General features: G+C 35.2%; 1 protein-coding gene across 6 annotated transcripts in view; it reads right to left on the bottom strand.

Annotated features, from left to right (window-relative positions):
• Positions 1-22,080, bottom strand: part of LOC112055597 (polypyrimidine tract-binding protein 2) — a 594,474-nt gene that overhangs the window by 193,313 nt on the left and 379,081 nt on the right. The window contains exon 2 of one of the 6 annotated variants that reach the window (XM_052882553.1): positions 15,822-15,878. The exons of the other annotated variants lie outside the window; for them this stretch is intronic. Coding sequence (XP_052738513.1) covers positions 15,822-15,878 — 57 coding nt within the window. The remainder of the gene's footprint in view (positions 1-15,821; positions 15,879-22,080) is intronic. 6 annotated transcript variants of the gene reach the window in all.

Raw genomic sequence — 22,080 nt, 5'->3', positions numbered from 1 at the left:
TTAGATTGCATCATCAATTACCATCAGGTGAGATTGTAGTCAAGGCCTAATTTGTAAAGAATAAAAAAAAATCGGTTGTCTGTAAAGTCGGTTTACTTACGATAGTTGAACGTGACAACGTCATAAGGAAATACTGATGGAATGGTTGCATTTTCAAAAGAAAATGTTCGTTTTTCTAAAATACTGTTTAATAATCTTAATAGACCAAAATATACTTTATTTCTTGTAAAAAAAGTTGGCAACCCTAGAGCGAGGGAACGACGCATGACGTCATCTTTTTTCTGATCAGTCACGTCAAAAAAAAATTAAAATTGTGTATTAAAGATCGAATGTCGTCCACTAGGCGACAAAAGTAATAACTATTGATTATGTTAAAGTGTAAGCCCGAGTAGATCAGCTAACCCAACAACATAGAGTCAAAAGGTTACAAAAACATCACCAGAGTCATTTGCCGCCCTGTCACCAATACCTATTATTTGTATATAATTTGTTGTAAAGCTCAGCACGCGATCCCGCCTAATGTTTCACTCGCGTTACTGTGACAACATCCACCTTTTACCAAATTGTATTTTCGTGTTCCGAGTTTTCCTTATAAATACTGTTATTAAGACAGCGACACCGTGACAGGTGCTAATGTCTGTAAGTATTGAGTCCATTTGTTGTTACATTACATGTATAGCGCAAGATTATTTCGAAATTTTCTGTTTTGACTCTTGACTGACGGTGACATTGTCTTCGGAAAGGTTTGCATGAAAAATAAAGCATCTGTAAAAGCCAGTTTAAAAGCCTTAATAGATAATAAAGAAAGCTCTTTTGATATTCCCGTGGTAACAAATCCCAGGGTCTGTTTTCAGCTTTTTGGAGTTTACTCCTTAAGAATCGATTTTTCATATATAGCCCCCGTATGAAAAAAATATATATACGTTACGTTTTTTGTGCGCAACCTATTCTGCGCACCTTTCACCTTTCAGGCGTAGGTATTGGGATGTACGTAGTGTATGCTGCGGGGCAACATATACCTATTTAGACAGTCGATCTGAAAGAGTAAGTTCTGTTCGTGCGTTGGATCTGACACACACTTTTTTTCTCTGATACACGATGGATCTGGTATTAGATAGAAAGAGACAAATACGGTTATGACGTACATCATTCACCATTATTCATCATTCACTATTAGCATCATCGTCAGTCTTTTTTAACGGCCCTTTACAAGGTCATACAGAGGGAATCTTGAGCACAAACATACCATGCTGATCTAATGCGGGTTGGCGGATAATGTAATGTTTTATAACGACCACAGAGGTTAATAATAATGACCGGTGCGTCACTAACGTGTTCTTTAAGGAACTATCTCGGACTCACAGCATTTACTAAAAATTTCTTAGCAGAAACAAGAGCACTGTATTTGATAGCCCAGCCCAGAACTCGAACTCGGGAATTCGTAAACGAAAGCAACATAGGCTAACCACTTGACCAACGAGGCAGTCATTTTACACATAATTATAAATTCTTTATTTGATACATACCTACAGTTTCAAGATGACATCTCGTGTATGCTAAGACCCCAAATTCGTGACTATTACAAGAACTTTAGCGAATAAATTAGGGGGAACGGTGGAGCAGGTAAAACGCCTGTTATCTCCTGCGTAATTTTACAGCTTTCGGGACAAAATCTTTAAGAGCAATTATTCCAATTTTAAGTCTGACTGAAATAAAAATTACGACTCCGATCGACCTTTTTCTTTTTATCTCAATGCTTGCAATTTTCTTGGTCAACCAACAGCCGTAATAGAAATTAAAATCTTTAAACTCGCACCCAATCTAGTTTATAGTTATTTGCTTACGGTGCGAATAGTAGCTTGGGAAGGCATCGTGCGGATATACACTGTATTATGTTGTTATAAATATCATAGTAGTAATCCTGAAATGGTCTCATTCGCCTGCCGTGCGGTCGTACGTACTTACAAAGAACATAAAATAGGCTTTACAAGGCGAGAGGCAGGGCGGGTTGGACCGGTACATCATTACGAGGCCCCGCGTCATTTGTTTATTAAACACCCTCTGAGGTGGAACAGAATAATGGCAACGTAGACTTTGTCACGGGCGTTTTCCCTTGAAATTAAATCGTAATAATGATGCGCCTCACTCGCCGCACCGTTCGCCTTCCGACCCCCGTTATTAAGTTCCCTACCGTCTTGAGGTCAAAATGAATAGGTTTCTTTAAAAGCCCGATAGTACACCAGCTGTCATAGATATGAAAAGAATTGGGTTGAGTGGTCCTCAGCGCCGAAAAGTGCGGGAGGAGTGAAAATGACGCTGTTTTCTCCATCTCCGTATTTAAATCGGTATTTTGTTTTATGTAGACTTTTGAGTGTTCTACATTTTTCTGAGCTCCTTTTTTCACTTACAAAACCATTATATGAGAGATTCATGTTTTAAATTCATATCGCTAGATAAACGAGAACGAGACTTCAGAAAATCTCAGCAAATAGTATTAAAATTCCCACCTTATTAGTGACTAGCGGACGCCCGCGACTTCGTCCGCGTGGAATTTAGTTTTTCTAAATCTCGGGACACCATGGATTTTTGGGGATAAAGTAGCCTATGTGTTCCAGATTAAAATCTATTTCTATTCCAAATTTCAGCCAAATCGCTTCAGTAGTGGCGGCGTTAAAGAGCAACATACATCCAAACATACAAACTTTCGCGTTTATAATATTAGTAGGATTTAGAAGGCTTTATATCACAATCAGAAAGCCCATTTTTCATGTGAATACAAAGTAGTATCTAAACGTTAATAAAGACTTATTACTATACAAATTAAAAATAATATTTCCACGGTCAAAAACTAATTATTATCATACCTACCTAAATTTTTCTTTTTAGAGAACAAATTAACCTGCTTTTTTTCTAACAAATTTTAATTTTGCCATAACAAAATTCCTTTGTTGTACCAAATTATATAATTTAGATAATTAAATATCAGTGAAATGACTGAGCAAACCTAATTAATTTCAGTCATATAACATTAACAGTAAAATATAGCGATGCGGAATGAAAAGGCCTAACAACCACACGGTAACGCGACAATATAAATGATGCCCTTTCATTTATTGTGGAGGAAGTCATATGAATAATGATACAGCTAAGTCTCCGTCGTACATAACAATGAGGGATCTGATTGATATACGAGTGAATTATTTTATTTTATTGCAATTTATTATATCATGGGAAACTGGAAAATACACAATGACGTCTATTTTCTGATCGGCTTAGTGTTGCATTGTTTAAAGTTGCATTTTAAACACTAATAGAATAAATGCGAAGTTTGTATGATGCGAAGATGTACGAGTATAATCCATATCCATACTAATATTATAAAGCTGAAGAAGCTTGTTTGTTTGAACGCGCTAATCTCAGGAACTATTGGTCCGATTTGAAAAAATCTTGCAGTGTTAGATAGCCCATTTATCGAGAAATGCTATAGGCTACATATTATTCCTGTATTCTTACGGAAACGGGAACCACGCGGGTGAAACCGCGCGGCGTCAGCTAGTACTCAATAACGCAATAGTTGAGAGTATTTTTATCCCACAGGAACGGGATCTACACGGGTAAAATCACGAGAATTAGCTAAGTAATTAAGTATAGTATAACTTCTTAATTAAGGGATATTAATTGTTAATTTTATCTCGCTACTGATAAATAATAAAAAATAGGTTTCTTCAGTCTCGTAGAATGTAGTTTCTCTACAGACTAGTACAGATAATAATTCATTTAGCTAAAGATTTTACACTACTATTAATATTTCACCAAAATCTTTTTTCAAAATAATTATATTTTTAACTAAAAGTAGTTTTATTTTTTTAAATAGCCAATAGCCAAATAAATTAAATTAAAATAATCAGGACTCACGGGGACAAAAATATTAGATTCATATTTATACTTAGTCGTAAATAATTTTATAAATTAATTTGTAAAAACTTAATTGATAAAGAAGATATATGATCTTCTTTATCAATTAAGTAGGTTTATGACTTCGTTTTAATTCAAAAATTCAAACAAAAGTCTATGCTCCGAATGGATATCACATATTATAAACGCGTCCATATGTGAGGAGGGTCCAAAAGTAAAAATTGAAATTATAGGTAGGCCGACAAACTTTGTACATTCTACGGAAGAATTTTAATTAAAAAGTTGCTGAAAGTACCCGGCTATGTGTAATCTGGTGTAGATTAATTTATAATTGGCTGCCCGTGGTTAGGCAGTGGATTGTTATATTTGTGGGGCTTTATTATGTTGTACTAATTATACGTGTTCTCCTAATTGCTTGCAAATTAAATGTGTCATTTTGTAAGCTTTGAATTAGTAATGTGCAGTTTCCTAGGTTGTTTTGTTTTAGCAAATTATAGCACACACGAAGGGTTAAGCTCTCTGATATTATAGTTTCAGTACAGAAAAGTTATTGTTAGTTAAATTCTGAAAACTTAAATATTTTGACACTAAAGTAAACATATAGCTGGCGCAATTATTAAAAAAAAACCCTTTGAAAGCAATTGTTTAGTGATTCTGTTTATATCATTATCTCAACCTCTACAAATATTATATTTTATAAAATATAAATATAAGTTAGTATTACTATGAAATGCAGATACATATTTCTATGTGTTTTCGGTTTAGAGATGTTTATTTCTCCAAAAAAGAACGTACTGTTCACTTAACTTAGAGTTAACATATCGTCATTATTGAAGACAGCATGCATTATTGCAGACAGCATGCATTTTTGCAGACAGCATGCATTATTTTCATGGGGTATTTTCTTGTTATGGCTGCATCGTGAGACAAATAATAAAGAAAAACAGTTTATACGCTCGTTCAGCCACAATAGGTACTGGACTGAATATATCACAAGAAACGGTTTTGATTTTTAAGGATTAAGCGTTTTAATTTTGATTCACAAGAATGAAGATCTACGATAAGGCAGTAGGTAAAAGTACAGTAGGTACATTAACGTTTGCAAATAATAAGCTTCTAAAGTACCCCGTAAAACACTTTCAGAGTAAATGAAATAGCGGGCCCCATTAATATTTAACTTTAACGAGTCTTTTTAACGATACTTTTAAAAACGGAAGTTCAATAGGTATTTTCGTAAAAATGTACGGTAGGTTTTATGCATAACGAATACCTTTACAAGGAACATTATGATTATGAGAGTACTAGCTGACGTCGCGCGGTTTCACCCGCGTGGTTTCCGTTTCCGTAAGAATACGGAGATAATATATAGCCTATAGCCTTCCGTGATAGATGGGCTATCTAACATTGAAAGAATTTTTTAAATCAAACCAGAAGTACCTGAGATTAGAGTGTTCAAACAAACAAACTCTTCAGCTTTATAATAGTAGTATAGACTATGAGTATGAGAGAGAAAAAGTATGAAATTTATAGCTGTACACCGCAATTATAGGCAGTAGTGTTAGGTATTAAGTTTCACACGATGCTTCACAGTTTCACCCGCGTAGTTCCCGTTTTCATGAGAATACGAGGATAAAATATATTTGACATAATACGTGTAAGTGCAGTGATTACATATAGCCTATTACACTCACAAATAACGTGGCTTTCTATTAGTAAAAGAATTTTCAAAATCGGTTCAGTATATCCAGAGATTACCCCTTCTTTCAGTTCTGAACTCTGTATTCTTGTTATTAAAAAGTCAAGTCAACTTTACCTCCGGAGTTTGGCGGGAAAATCGTAGGAATCACATGAAACTTTCGTTTTATTTTCATTTATTTACTGTATTTCAGAGTTTTATTGCTTAAAGTAGATTGCATTTTATTCAATATAGCTCTGTAAAGGTGCACAAGAGAAGTGGAGGTTGAGAAATCGTATTTTAAGTGATTAATTCGATTTTCTCGGTGGAATCTATCAGAAGTTTTGTAAGGTTGTCTTCGCCTTACTAAAGCATGACATGAGTTTACTAGGACCGGCTGACGTACAACGATGATCTATGATATTTGACCAATTTTGCCCTAATAAGGCAAATTGATAGCTCAGTGAATATGACCTCTATTTCCAATTCCGTAGTTTCCGAGGGCGTAGGTTCGAATCCGGTCCGGGGCATGCACCTTCAACTTTCCAGTTGTGTGCATTTTAAGAAATTAAATATCACGTGTCTCAAACGGTGAAGGAAAAACATCATGAGGAAACCTGCATACTTGATTTTTTTTTAATTCTCTACGTGTGTGAAGTCTGCCACTTCGCATTGGGCCAGCGTGGTATTGGCATAACCGCTTTTATTCTGGGAGGAGAGTCACGCTCAGCAGTGAGCCGAATATGGATTGATAATGATAAAGGTGAAATATCTATACTAATATTATAAAGCTGAAGAGTTTGTTTGTTTGTTTGTTTGATTGAACGCGCTAATCTCAGGAACTACTGGTTCGATTTGAAAAACTCTTTCAGTGTTAGATAGCCCATTTATCGAGGAAGGCTATAAAATTATACCTGTATTCCTACGGGAACGGGAACCAGGCTGGTGAAACCGCGCGGCGTAAGCCAGTTATTTGATAATGGCTAAATGCAAAAGCCCATCTTTACCTCCTCTAAGGCTAACAATACTACACCAAACAAACATGTACGCGTTGAGAGCATAAATTCATTCTTGCGTACCAGATTCGAACCGGAGAAGGCCAGTAGCAAGCACGCACATAAATCTACACAACGCCCTCCTGGGTGCCGGTACGTGTATATATAGTAATTTGCGAATACGACCGACGCGTCGTGAACATTAACTATTAAATTCGTTGCATATTATAGTGTAGTTAGTGTTGTATATAATCAGTGTGCGTTGTAAATTGTAATTGGATTTTTAGCTGAGAACGTTGGAAATCTATTTTATTATCTTCACATCCTAAAGCCTAGTTCGGACTACTTTAGCATTTTAGTCGAGTACGCTACTCGAAAGAAAACTACTTGCTACTGCCCAAAATACGTTCTAATGCCTAGTTCGGACTACTTTAGCATTTTAGTCGAGTAGCGTAGGTAGAAAACTACTCGCTACTGTACAAATATCGTTCGCACTTTGTTTGGGTACAGTTCACAAGTGATTTGCAATATGAACAACCTACAACGCAATCAAGTAAATAAAATGATTGAGCTAATCACAATGGCTAAAACAGAAGACTGTACTGGCAAAGACGTAGCGATTTAGCGTTCCGGTACGATGCCGTGTAGAAACCGAAATGGGTGTGGATTTTCATCCTCCTAACAAGTTAGCCCGCTTCCATCTTAGACTGCATCATCACATACTATCAGGTGAGTTTGTAGTCAAGGGCTAACTTTTAAAGAAAAAAAAGAAGTGGATAGGGAATTAGTGTGACAAATGCTTAAAAGCTATGGGTACGATAACGGATCAATTGAAGAGAACAACTAGAAACTACTAATGAACTTGACTAATTCGCCAAGTTCTTATTTAGCTGGTGTACCATAGAGCGTGAACGCGTGGTGGGAGGCGCTACTCGCCCGTTAAAATAGATTAAAATGGATTGACTCGACTCAACTATTTACTAACCTACTCGACTAAATTTTTGGTGTTTAGCAGCTAAATTTTACGCTACTAGACTAAACCGCTAAAGCAGTCAGAACAAGCCTTAAATATTATAAATTTGCAAGTAAGATTGATACTTTTAAAATAACCGATTTTTAAAATTAACTTTTCGCCTATAACACGTCTTATTTGAACTGGAACTTTACGTTTATATGATACCAAAATTAAAATGTCACTAACAACGAAGTTTCCATGGAAACGAAAGGGACGGTGTCACATTGCTGTAACTTTACAGAATGCAGGGGCGGGGTAGGCAGCATATTTTGCATCTATGAAGTGAGGCGTGCACGCTGGTGTGCTACTAGTGTAACTTATAATAAGCTGTACAATGTAAACATCCTGCAATAGTTGTACACAAATAGGTACAGTTTACAGTGGACATTATTATAAAAATAGATTCCGTAACGCGGTACAGTCACGCATGCCATAAATCTGTTTAATCTACTTTATTTAAGGTGTGTACATAATTTTTAAATTGTTGATTAAATTTTTGTTAATTCTGTAATAATTGTCAAATAAACATGAATATATTTTAGCATAAATTAGTCTCGACCATTTCATACATTGGTGGGCCATATGATGAATGAAACATTTAATGGCCAAATTAGTGTAAGTTATAAATAATTAAATCAGTTTTAAACTGGCTTAATTTTAGTTTGATTGACAGTGTATAATCAACATATGGGCACGTACCAACATTATAAAATGTATGATTTCACCAAAAAACACACATTTCTAAAATTATAAGCAACTTGGTGATTTCAATTAAATAAACAATAAAGCCATCATTTTTTTCTGTAACGCACTGGGCACCTTTTTTTTAACCTAAAATATGTATAATAAAGTTTTATATTAATAAGTGTTATTTATTACTAGAGGTCCAATAAAGCCAAAGGTCCCTGATTTAAGAATCTCTTCTGAATCTTCAAGGGTACCTTAGCAGCACCTTTTGTTTCGTCGGCCACCAGGGAGACAAGAGTTCCAAACCTCACTTGACACGGTTTTCCCTTTCTCAAATTGTAATGATCGATATTTCTGCCTACTTATCTTACAAGTATGTGCTACTAATAAAAATAAACGAAAGAGTTCATCATACAAATTTTGTATTTGAAGTTTTTCACGAAATCTCAAAAAGCACAGAAATATTAAATTCGGCATGGAAATAGTTTATAGTTAAAGGAACGGACGAACAAACTAAAAACGAATTTCGCGACAGGGTCGGATTAAATAGGTCTAAGGGCGGACGAAGTCTCGGCCGTTCGCTAGTGTAGGTATATAGCTGTCAAGCTGAAAATGGGAAATTTCGGCCTTACTTGAGCGAGTGAGATAAGCATAAAGGGAGAACCTTTCACGCTGTAGAGTACCTCCTCCTAGTATGAGTCCTTAACATTGATTTGAAGGTGTGCTCAGGGGTAACAAAAAAAACAGAAATAATCAACCAGCACATCAAATAGGTAACAGCTAAATAGTGTGCGTTTCGAAAATGTGGAAGAATCAAGAGAATTTATTTTAAAGACTTTTATCTAAAATCGAAACGAGTTGAAATAATAAATAGACTTTAGATTGTGGTTTAAAGTCTGTAGTTTTTTTCCTATCATAAAATATATCAAATTGAATACGCTCTCCCCGCAATCCTGCATTACGTAAAAGTCCATGGGGTCCCCATGATTTTTAAAGTTTACTAACTATACCAATGAGCAAAATAAAAAAAAATCTACCATTACCGACATTATTGAATGTTTACAGCACGAAATAATCTCACCTAAGTAAACAGAACGTGATTCCGCAGCGATCAATAAGTACCAAACCGCTAATGGGCACGTCTACGCTACAGATAGATCTCGTACCGCAATATTCGTACAATTTCCCATGGTGAATATTCCACATACGTCGAGAACTACTTTTCCCATCGGGTGCGGCGCAATGGCCGTGGCAATGCACTTTCGCTGACCCCATGCCTCCTCCCACGGATGCCATCCCACTCTAGCAAACTACTTTCTTCGTTTCCCATCTCTGTTGCTCGCAGTTGCGCCTGCGCTTCCCGGTTGTCGAGGTAATAACATTCTACGACGCTATACCACGCTACACGTCGTCGGCGTGGAACGGGTTCTGTCGATGACTTGGACGATTACTTGTATGAGAAACAATGGTTACCACGGTCACATTTAACAAACTGGCCCATGATTCATGTACTTATTCTTTAGTTTACATCTCATATTTTTTGAAAATGGTCAAAATCCAATCTATACCGTATTTTATTGTAAGGATCTATTGAACCGATTTTGAAAATTCTTTTACCGATAGGAAGCTTTTTTAGTGTTCATGTTATAGGCTTTATTTTATCCTCATATTTCTGCGGGAACGGGAACTATGCATGTGAAACCATGAGGCGTCGGCTAGTACAAGATAAGTTAAATAGCAGTATTGAAACAAAAACATAATATCCTAGTAATTTTTTGCTAAGCAAGAGTGATTTCAGTGCTATTGATGAAAAACAATTTAGGTATCACTCATCTTGAGCTACGGTAGTTTTTATTAAGTACCTACGTAATACATATACCTACTGTGAGTATTTTTTTATAACTTTCAGAGTCTTACAGTCGGTATATTTTCAGAACTTTTGAAGTCCTCTAGTAAGTACCTGTACATGAAACTCCTAAAATTTGAGGAAACAAAGTTTTCAGAAATTTTTTTCGTAAATTTTTATTATTATTGGTAGTAAAGCTATTTATGGAGCAAAATAGTGTTATCCGAGTATAGCCTAATTCGAACGTATGCAGCGACATACAGTAACAAAGCGGGCAGGGAAAAGCAGAGAACAAGTTCCACTATATAGTTTTGGTCGAAACAAAACAATACATTACGCAAACAAAACAATACTCGTAGTTCAAAATGTAACATTCGCAGATCCATTTTCCGTAAGTATAACTTTCTTGGTAGAAACTCGAAAGCGGTCGATCTTTCTGACGCGCTATATTGTTTCACTATCTCGCACCGTTCCAGGTGAATGGTTCCTTGCATATGTAAAACTTATTTCAGACTTAAAATGTCAGCCTCGCATCGAAGATGTGAAGACATTCTGACAGTATTGTGTACGGTTTCATGGATCCATTAGAGCTTGCATCCTAACTTATGGATTGCACAGATGTATCTCCATCCCATGTAATTTAAAAGCTGGATATCAAGAGTAGGATCGCGTGCCACGGATATTTCAACTTTAACAATCAAATATTTAGGACTACATTCGTTAGTATCACTCTCCGGAGAACCGCGTCCTAGACTTGCGAGTATATCGCCGGCCGCGATACAAAGTGTGCCAACTGCCCGGCAACGGGTTTTCGTATTTTGAGGCATAAGTCTAAGTGTTTGAGTGCACATTTGATTGCACAACCTACGTTGTTACGTTGAAACGCGACTGGCAGCATTCCATCGCACAATGAGTAATTTAAAAATTCAAAAACTCGTCGACGCTCCGCGTACGAGAGGTGAGGCGATCCTACGAGGGCGGCTCTGCAATTTAGACGGTTATCTGTTTACGTACTCTACACAATGTGCTTAAACGAGATGCAATCAATACGGACAGAAGTAAAATACAAACACGCCAAACCGACTACGATGCACCGCGGAGTATTTGATTGAAATTACTAACGCAAACAAAACGGCATCCGATACAGGAAGTTAAATAAACTCATTCATAATTCCGCAAACATCGGGAAGTAAAGCTCGCCAGTGGGTGAGTACTGAGAGCGGTCTTGAATCTAATATCAATTACCGAGAAAAATAAGGAATGTAATTCCTCGGAGCGGACGCGAGGATGCTAATTGGTAAACATGGCCACCACCGTTCACCCGTTTTACTATTTTAAAATGAAAATTCTTTCCATTCATATATTCCAAACTATAATTGCACGTATTTCAGCTATGTAGCGCATCGGCATCGCTTCTAGAATTCCTGAATAGGTATTTGATTGAAATTTAATTATCCAACCGTTTTTCGATGCATATGTTACTGTAAATGTCAAATCAGTGTTACTTTTTTGTGCCACATCTATTATTATAAAACCAAAATCAATTAACATCGAGTCAGCTTCATTTTCTAGGATTGATATAACTAATATAGAAATTGGACTTAACAAAGGCAGCCTTCCAAACCTCTACAGTAGAAATTTAGAACAACCAAGATATAAAGTTGATTTTTCAAAGGTTAACTGAGCCATTTGAAATAAAAATTGATTTCGCCCATGTGGAACAACTGTATATTTTTTTCTTACTCTCAATTAAATAAAGCCGCGTCATCTTGTCTGACCTGACTGAAAAAAATAGTAAAATATTTAAAGCAATTTCGTAAGTTTCAATATAACAAACCGATACATATAAAGATAAAAAATCAAAGTCAAATTAGCTTAAGGATTTAGAAGTGACAATATACCAAACAAACAAATCTATAGGTACTTCTGTATTTATAGTATTAGAATGGATGTTATGTACGTATTGTACCAATTCGGATCTTAGAAATATATTCTAGAAACAGTGTTAGTAGTAATTCGTATAACCCAAAGCTCTTTCATGGCCTTCTGGTGTCGTGCTTTACAAAATCTCTCTACAGAGACCAGCTAACAGAATAGCGTTGCTTTTAAATCTCAATAGTGTGAGTGTGAATTGTCTCGTGTATGGAATCTCTAGTACTGTGTTAAACAGACTATCGGATTTGTAACTCAGACTATGAAGTTATAATAAATAACTAGGAATTAAAAAATAAATAATCCCCGACCCCCTTCTATTCTTCCATTATCTCATGGCCGCCATCTTAGATTTAACGTTTGTTGTTGCATTCTACTAATTAAATCAAGCACTTTCTTTTGATACCCATATTGAGGGAGTTGCGAAAAATTATATGTGACTAGTAGACGCCGCGCGGTTTCACCCGCGTGGTTCTCATTCTCACAGGAATACTGGTATAAAATATAGCCTATAGACTTTCTCGATAAATGGGCTATCTAACACTGAAATAATTTTTCAAATCGGAGCAGTAGTTCCTGAGATTAGCGCGTCCAATCAAACAAACAAACAAACTAACTCTTCAGCTTTATGATATTAGTATAGAAAAGTATAGATTCGCTATTTTGTGTTTAAAATGTACAATAGTGTTTAATAATCTACTTGTCACTTAGTCCTTTCATTAGATACTTATATTGAGGTAGTTCTAAAACTTTGTAATCCGTATTTTGTAACGGAGAACATTTTGAACTGATTTTCATCAAACCTTTTAAATAAAATCTGTATCTAAAACATCACAGACAGGCAAATACAGGTACGTAAAAGTTATTTAATAACTGTCGTTTTTGCTTTTGGAATTAAAAACTTCATTACACAATAGTGCTACAGTTATACAGCTAGCAGAACAGGTAAGCATTATCAATACAATTTATTGAGGTTTTTCCGTCGGTCTGCTTGCCGTGATATACGAGTTAATAAAATGAGTCATGTTTGTAATGCGGCTATAATTCCATCACCATATTAACCAAAAATATTCGACACCGCAAAATAAACAGTGAACGTATCATTCATGTATGTCCACAATGAAATGAGTGGCAGAAGGCATTGTTTGAATTACTGAAAAAGTCACTGCACAGAATGAAAAGGAATAAAATATTTTATTATATTAAACAAAAATGAGGTTAAAAAAGTATTCAATACGCCGTTTAAATTTTAAACAAACTTATATAGGTGCATGTAAATGTGTTCCTTATAACAATAGCGTTACGATTCAGTTTGGGTTAACAGTTAACAAATTCAGACTTGAGTACAGGGAGCTTTCAGCTCTACTGTAATACGAATAGCGTTTAAAGTAGTTAGCGTAAGTGATATTTAGTTTTTAGTATTTAAGTGAAATTGTGAAGAGTGTGGCGGTTTGGAGCTGAAACATGAACTGATGGTAAGTGGTAGAGATCTGATGTGCAGATGTCTCCAACAAAGGTTATTATGAAGTTTAATACGACATTGAATACTGTATTAAAACGGTAGGTAAACCTGGATTCAGAGAAACGCTACGCGTAATATATGAGTAAAGTACCAATGTTTCACACTTTTTAATTTATAGTACTACTAACAGTTAGCGACCAAGTCGACCAAGTCTTGGTCTTGGTCGCTAACTATGGGCCTCATAAGAAGGCTCAGAGTCACACAGCGAGCGATGGAACGAGCTATGTTAGGAGTATCTCTGCGTGATCGAATCAGAAATGAGGAGAACCAAAGTCACCGACATAGCTCAACGAGTTGCAAAGCTGAAGTGGCAATGGGCGGGGCACATAGTGCGAAGAGCCGATGGACGTTGGGGTCCCAAAGTGCTGGAATGGCGACCCCGCACTAGTAAGCGCAGTGTTGGCCGACCCCCCACCAGGTGGACTGACGACATCAAGCGAGTCGCAGGGATTCGCTGGATGCAGGTGGCTCAGTATCGTGATGTTTGGAAGTCCCTACAAAAGGCCTATGTCCTGCAGTGGACGTCCATCGGCTGATATGATGATGATGATGATGATGACTACTAACAGATGCCCCTAAAAGAGATTGTTTTTGATCAATCCTAAAAGAGATTGTTTTTGATCAATTTTATACCATTATTATTTTATACCATATACAATTAAAATATAAAGGACATGAACGATTATGTTACGTTATGTTCGAAACCTTGTATCGTACACGGATAATTTTTTTTTTTTATTATTTATTTAATTATATATAATAATTACATGATAAAAATTAAAAGGTGTAGACATAAACTTGTTAAAGTTACTTGTATAATGTCTAAGTTTTATATAAAAATATATCTATGTATATTTATATACAGTGATACTCGTAATACGTAATTTGTGTATAGCTCACAAAAAGGCTAACAAACATCTTAACGAATAAGAAAAAAATTCAATAAAATTACCCCGATAGCTCGAAATCATTCTAATGAAATGTTCGTAAATACACATGTATTACGAGGTCACATTCGCAAATAAAATAGAATCTATACATCTGTGGTGCTCATTCATTTCTACCGAAATCGTATTCAGAAATTGGATGTAGAGAAAACTCCAGTGGAAAAAAAAATGTTTACATGACTTACGGGGAGTTTGAAATAGCAAAAAAAAGCCGAATAACTTTGTGGATTCCGCGTTTCGCTTTGATACTCCTGAAAGTATGAAAATCTTGTTGATTAACTCTTCGGTCTCTTCAAAAGTATTTTTCTTTACTTTTATGTAAGGAAATGAAGATAGCTGCATTCGAATTCGAATAAAATGCTAAAGCAATTTAAGTTAACCATATTGATGTGAATAAAATATACAAGTAAACATACAGAACCAACAGGCAATATAGAGTTCTTCACCGTTATATAGTACCTACTTATCCCTTAGGTCAGGACTATATGACGGTATCAATGACCTATCAAAATTGGTTGGTGATTTTGTTGTATCTACATGATAGCAACGTTCAGTTCATTCGTCGTTAAAGTTACGCCAAGCTGATTATTCCACTTTGCTTACTTTTAAGAAAAGTCATCTGAGCCGTGATAGCCCAGTGGATATGATTCCAGTGATATGGTTCCTCTGCCTCCGATTCCAGTGTGGGCTCAAATCCGGTCCGGGGCATGCACCCCCAACTTTTCAGTTGTGTGCATTTTAAGAATTTAAATATCACGTGTCTCAAACGCTGAAGGAAAACATCGTGAGGAAACCTGCATACCAGAGAATTTTCTTAATTCTCTGCGTGTGTGAAGTCTGCCAATCCGCATTGGGCCAGCGTGGTGGACAATTGACCTAACCCCGCTCATTCTGAGAGGAGACTCGAGCTCAGCAGTGAGCCGAATATGGGTTGATAATGATGATGATGATGAAGAAAAGTAAGCTTAATGATTTTGTTCTTTATAATATAGGGGTCAATTGAGTATTGTGACTAAAAACTCGCCGAATGATGATTATAAGCAACTTTAACAATTATGATGATTAAGAGCAACTGTTGAGTTTATTGTCGGATCGTCGCAGCAGAACCTGCCTTCGGAAATAGTCAAAAATAGTCAAAAACAAATTTCTTTTTTACATACGTAAGTATACTACAAACAGCGTGAAACTTTCGATACATTAAATAAATTTACAATACTACCCTCAATTTCAAGCCATAACATTGTATTGTTGTGCAAATTACCTACAATATTTTCGAAAGAAACTCACCGTTTCGGACGCTGTGTAGCGCCCGTTGCTGCACTCAAGTAGTGAAGATTCACTCACCTGTAACAAGAAATAAAAATCAGTGGATATATAGCGGGGAAACTAAATAACTGAGCGTATTTACATAGGTGTATTAGGTTTTAGCTTCAATATTTTACGAGCTTTCATTTTAATTGCAATATTTGTTTAGTTTAAAAGTTGCAAATGTAAATATCTACTCGTTTATATAACAAAATATATCCCTATATAATATATAATCAGTGGATATATAGCGGGAAAACGAAATAACTGAGCGTATTTACATGGGTGTACTAGGTTTTAGCTTCAATATTTTACGAGCTTTCATTTTAATTGCAATATTTGTTTAGTTTAAAAGTTGCAAATGTAAATATCTACTCGTTTATATAACAAAATATATCCCTATATAATATATAATTAGTGGATATATAGCGGGGAAACTAAATAACTGAGCGTATTTACATAGGTGTATTAGGTTTTAGCTTCGATATTTTACGAGCTTTCATTTTAATTACAATTTTTGTTTAGTTTAAAAGTTGCAAATGTAAATATCTACTCGTTTATATAACAAAATATATAATTCAATATATATTCCTATATAATATGTATATATTGGTTACGCTACAACTTGAGAACGATATAACTGATTGTTAAGAATGAAATTAATGTAAAATTTAAATTAATATTTTGATATTTCAAAAAGATATTTCACTTATATTTATATTATTTATATTTACGTCACTACATAATATAGTTACCAGTGAACTATCGCCGGAGTCTTCTCTTTAGCCCCCTTTCGCACGTGCGCTTTTTTAACGGACGGTAAAAAAGCGTTCAAATAGAATGCGTTCCCAAGTATGTTCACACGTCAGCGTTTTAAATACGCGACGCTTTTTTTCAAGCTGTGTTGCCTTTTTTATTTTGGGCATTGGAAATAGATCTTAATTTAACTTCATACTATATTTAACGCTTTTATAACGCTCGTGCGAATGGGCTTATCAGATGGAAAATTAACAAATGTTTTTCTAGACCGTTGAAGCAAATGATATTTAATTGCATTAAAGTTACCTCTCTGAATGTGATATGGGCATTTTCTCAAAGCATGTTTGAAACCCATTTAGAAGTTTATGACTTTCTATCATGATCATTTATAATAATGAAAAAAACACAATAGACTTTTTAAAATAACTATAACATTGTTTTAAAGAATTAACTAGGTCAGAGAATCACTATTGCCATACAACGTGGCAATACTGCCAGCCGTCTGGGCACTTTACCAATGATCATCGATTCGAATGAATTCTACGACGCCTAAGTCTGTAGATATAGTTTTATATTTAGGTTAAGTTAATAAGTTTAGGTTAGGTTAGTTATACCTGTGATAGCTCAGGATATGATTCCTCCGATTCCGGAGGGTGTGGGTTCGAATCCGGTCCGGGGCATGCACCTCCAACTTTTCAGTTGTGTGCATTTTAAGAAATTAAATATCACGTGTCTCAATCGGTGAAGGAAAATCATCGTGAGGAAACCTGCATACCAGAGAATTATCTTAATTCTCTGCGTGTGTGAAGTCAGCCAATCCGCATTGGGCCAGCGTGGTGGACTATTGGCCTAACCCCTCTCATTCTGAGAGGAGACTCGAGCTCAGCAGTGAGCCGAATATGAGTTGATGACGATAGGTAAGTTACTAGTAATTTAAATATTATTGTATTGAGTTGTTAAAGCAAACTTAAGTTGAAATAAAAATATGAATACGATTAAAAAAGATATTAAGATTTAATTTAACAGAAAGCGAATTCTGGTTCCAGGCTATCACCAATACAATCCTATTGTAACATTAAAATAATTACAAGTACTTTTCATTTGTGCCGTGTTTTACCACGATTCATAGAAGGGGCGACCCGCAATCTGAGCTTAACTTCGTTACGGGAATTGCTAAATGCCTCATTGTTGGTCAAGCCCCGCTTGTGGCCGGGATAAGACATGCAAATAGATGTTCAATTTAATTTAGTTTGGATAAATCCCCTCTACCTATTTCAGTTGATACTTGAGGTTTGGTTTCATTTGTAACTAGCTGATGCCGCGCGGTTTTACCCGAGTGTATAGCTTTAGATATTATGTGCTGATTAACATCATTGGTTACGTGTAAAAATTACTTGTTGTTATTTTTTGTAATCCACTTAATAGTATAAAGGCAAAAGTTTGTGTGTAAGTATGTTTATTCCTCTTTTACGCTGCGGCTACTGAAGCGTTTTGGCTGAAATTTGGAATGAAAATATATTTTACTCTGGTTTAACACATAGGCTACTTTTCATCCCGGAAAAATCCACGGTTCCCGCGAGATTTGTGAAAACTGTATTCCACGCGGATGGAGTCGCGGGCGTCCGCTAGTATATTATAAATACAAGTACATTGTAATGTGGTATATTAATATATTACAAGTACATTGCCCAATTTATGTTTTTCAAAGTGGCTAAAATTTGCTTGCCCTTACACATAACAGAAAGCCTGTGTTGATGAATACAAAAAATACAATACTATTTATTTTTAGTTCGTTTTTTAACAATCCAATTGAGGATATATAAATTAAATCGAATTGGGGATCGAACCTATGTATTATGCAGAACTGTGCAAAACTGATCATGAAAATAAATATTGGATAGAAGCAGGCGTTACTTTGCGGAAGTTCATCATGATTATATAATGATTTATTTATTTTGCTATCCCCGAAACCGGAGCATTCTCAAGAGTTGTTGACTCTACAACGTGCAATTAGTCATGTAATATCTAAGATAGGATGTACTGTTTGTGACACTAAAAAGTGAATAAACTTATTTTCTTTCTTCTTCTTTCTTTCTTTCAATTGCACGGTTTCGGGGTGAAACGTACGTAGAGAGTATTTTGTCGGACCTGGGTGACGTTGTCGCATGAGTTCGTCGACTTTTCGCGGATGATAGCAAAATAAATAAATCATTATATACCTAACCATGAAAATAAAAACTTTTAACGGACAGGATTAATGAAATTAAAAGTTAAACGATTGCGTAAACCAATACACAATATCACACGGGTTTGAAAACGATTAATAATAGCGCCGACAGACTACATACAACCCGCGTTTAACTTCATTACCCTAAATCGTGTATGCCCCATTGTTGGCCAAACTATCCCCATAGCCACGAGAAATTAGTCATGCAAATGGATACACGTTTCATATATTTCACTCCGTTTATCTGCTTCTTAGTTGCTATTTTTTTAACAGTAAATACGGGCGTTCTATGCTGATTTTATTTTTTATTCTTGTTTCTATTATCTATACTTGATTCCTTTTAGTTAAATTCTCAAGAACCTGCTGGAGTAAGTCAAACAAAGAAGATCAACGTGACATCATCAGCATTCATCATCATCATCATTATCAACTCATATTCGGCTCACTGCTGAGCTCGAGTCTCCTCTCTGAATGAGAGGGGTTAGGCCAATAGTCCACCACACTGGCCCAATGCGGATTGGCAGATTTCACACACGCAGAGAATTAAGAAAATTCTCTGGTATGCAGGTTTCCTCACGATGTTTTCCTTCACCGTTTGAGACACGTGATATTTAATTTCTTAAAATGCACACAACTGAAAAGTTGAAGGTGCATGCCCCGGACAGAATTTGAACCCACACCCTCCGTAATCGTAGGCAGGGGTCATATCGTATATATATTTTATCGTCATATATATTTTGAAACGGGGAAGTTAACTTTTACTTTTTTTGTTAGAGTAATCCACATGGATATGTTTTTATATTCTCGCTAAGAGGCGATTAATATTTAGAAGTACTATGCATGGTGCTCCAACTCATCATCTGGTGACAGGTTTACGGGAACGCCTTAGCTTAAAACCCTCTATATTTTGTACTCTCTCAGAGACAAATGAATTATGATATTTTTTTTTATTTCAACAAGTGCTTAGTTTACCTTTATGTGAGTGTTTTTCCGAAAATAAAAAAGTATTTTTACAGTAAAGTTACATGATGAAAATGTGACCACGACATCATCTACAATACAAATTGTATTTACAAATAATTTAAAAACCCGCTAAAATATTCACACAAAACTTCATTAAAATCGGCACGCCATTAAGGGGGAGTAAAGGGATAAACGCACAAGCAAAGAATAATTTTATACATCAATATTATTATTATTATAAAACAGTTACGACAAAGCAACATTCAAGTACCTATAGGTACGTACATTTCAACGTACAATGTTTACTCGTATGCCACAAATCTCCTTAAGTTCAGTATTCCTCGATCCGTAGTACGAGTGCTAGCTCCGACCACAATCTGCGCTTAACTTCATTACGAGAATTGCTAAATGCCTCTTTGTTGGTCAAGCCTCGCTCTGTGGTGGACCAAGAGATGCGTGCAAACAATCGTAATATATTGTGTTAAGCTTAATCCAATTATATTACCTACTCACTGGTTTCCTTTCTTGGAACTCGTGTTTCATCTTTAATGTTAAATCAATTTTCTGAGAAATTTACGTTGGCAACTATGTTATGCCAAACATATTAGAAAAAAACATACTTAAAAAGGCCTAATTTTATTAATTAGTAATTAATTAATTTGTTTTGCTATTATCCGTGAAAAACTGACGAATTCACGCGACAATATCACTTTATTAATAACTTTAAGCAGATATATTTTATATGAATCGAATATCGAGACCATAATATTCGTGTTACATTTTCTCTCAAATGTCATTATTTTTTTATGTCAAATTATATTTATTTAATTTCTAAAGCGTGCATCCACCAAAAATAATAATTAGTTGTTTTTTATTAAGTAAGAATACAATGTTAACTTAAGTTAACTTATTCTAATAACTATACAAATAATGCACACGTGGATTGGTGTTAAAATATACGAGTAAGTTATTATGTTCGTACATACAAATACAGGTCAATATGAATGTGTTAAGAACAGTGCTGATACATCGGGTACGGGATATAATTTGTGTTCCATTTCTATGCATTATAAGCTCTGATGGCGTAGCTGTATCAAATTGGGGTTGAATCTATTCCCCGGTAAGCTCCTTTGTGACTCAAGCGCCATTAATGGAAAATCATTTTCCATCAACTACGAAATTGTGATCCACTTTTGTACAATATGTATATTTATGTATATAAATGCGGACTGATTGGGTCGATTTATTTATTTTCGTAAAACAAAATAATGTTTTTAACATAGATGTTGAACCGACTTTAAAGACGTATTTCAGTTATTTTGATTTTAACAAAAAATCTGAAATCTCTTTCAAACAAAAAAAGAATTTTCAAAATTAAAGTTATGACAAAGTTATAAGGTAACGAACATTGAAAACCTCCTCTTTCTTTGAAGTCGGTTAAAAAATATTGTTGACTTATACTGCAAATACTTATATGAAAAGCCCTTCTAGCTGTAGCTTTTCCAACCACCTAAATGATTGCATTTTCATGTCAAGAGTGAACAGGGACTTTCTAGGCAAGCAGATAAAGAAACTTGGAAGCCATTGGATCAGCTTCCACTTTCACACAGGAACTAAAAATAATAGATATTCTTATGATTTTAATTTTATTAAAAAAATTAAAAAAGAACAACTGTTGATTCTCTTGCCGGCTCTTCTCAGCAATACCTGGCTTCCAAACCGGTGGTAGAGACTTTACAAATACTGGACATTTCAAAAGATTTTGAATTTTGAATTTTTTAAAGGTTATTGTAGGTTGCATCGTCATTTTTCCGGCAACCATAATTTCACTAAACCAAGCAAAGAATACACTACTACTATCTAAAACACCAAGTGCCTCACAGCATTTTGGTATGTAAAACTATGAATATAGCAAGCACCTTTTATCCAGTACCTTATTATGCTGTTTCTAATATTTACGAATCTTTGTACAATATTACTCTTTTAACAGTTTTCCATATAGATAAGTAATCACAACAGTGATCCCGATATTCTGAGATATTCAGATATTCAGAGGACATCTTTTTATTTAATTATTATCTGTAACTATCTAAGTTTTTATAGTTAAATTTTTAGTTTATTTAAAAGCGGTCGAATAAATGAATCAGGTTGAGCAATTAGGTTAGTTTATATTAAATAGTTAAAACTACAGGATCTCTAGTTAGAATATAAAAATGTTTGCTCAATAGAAACCGCTAGGATGGTGAACTTTTATTAAACAATAAGCTATGCAAAAATCTAATTAAATTTTTT

This window comes from Bicyclus anynana, chromosome 7 (assembly GCF_947172395.1).
Source record: "Bicyclus anynana chromosome 7, ilBicAnyn1.1, whole genome shotgun sequence".
NCBI classification, from domain to species: Eukaryota; Metazoa; Arthropoda; class Insecta; order Lepidoptera; family Nymphalidae; genus Bicyclus; species Bicyclus anynana.
The sequence above is the reverse complement of the archived record's forward strand: the minus strand, read 5'-3'. Positions and strand labels throughout refer to the sequence as shown.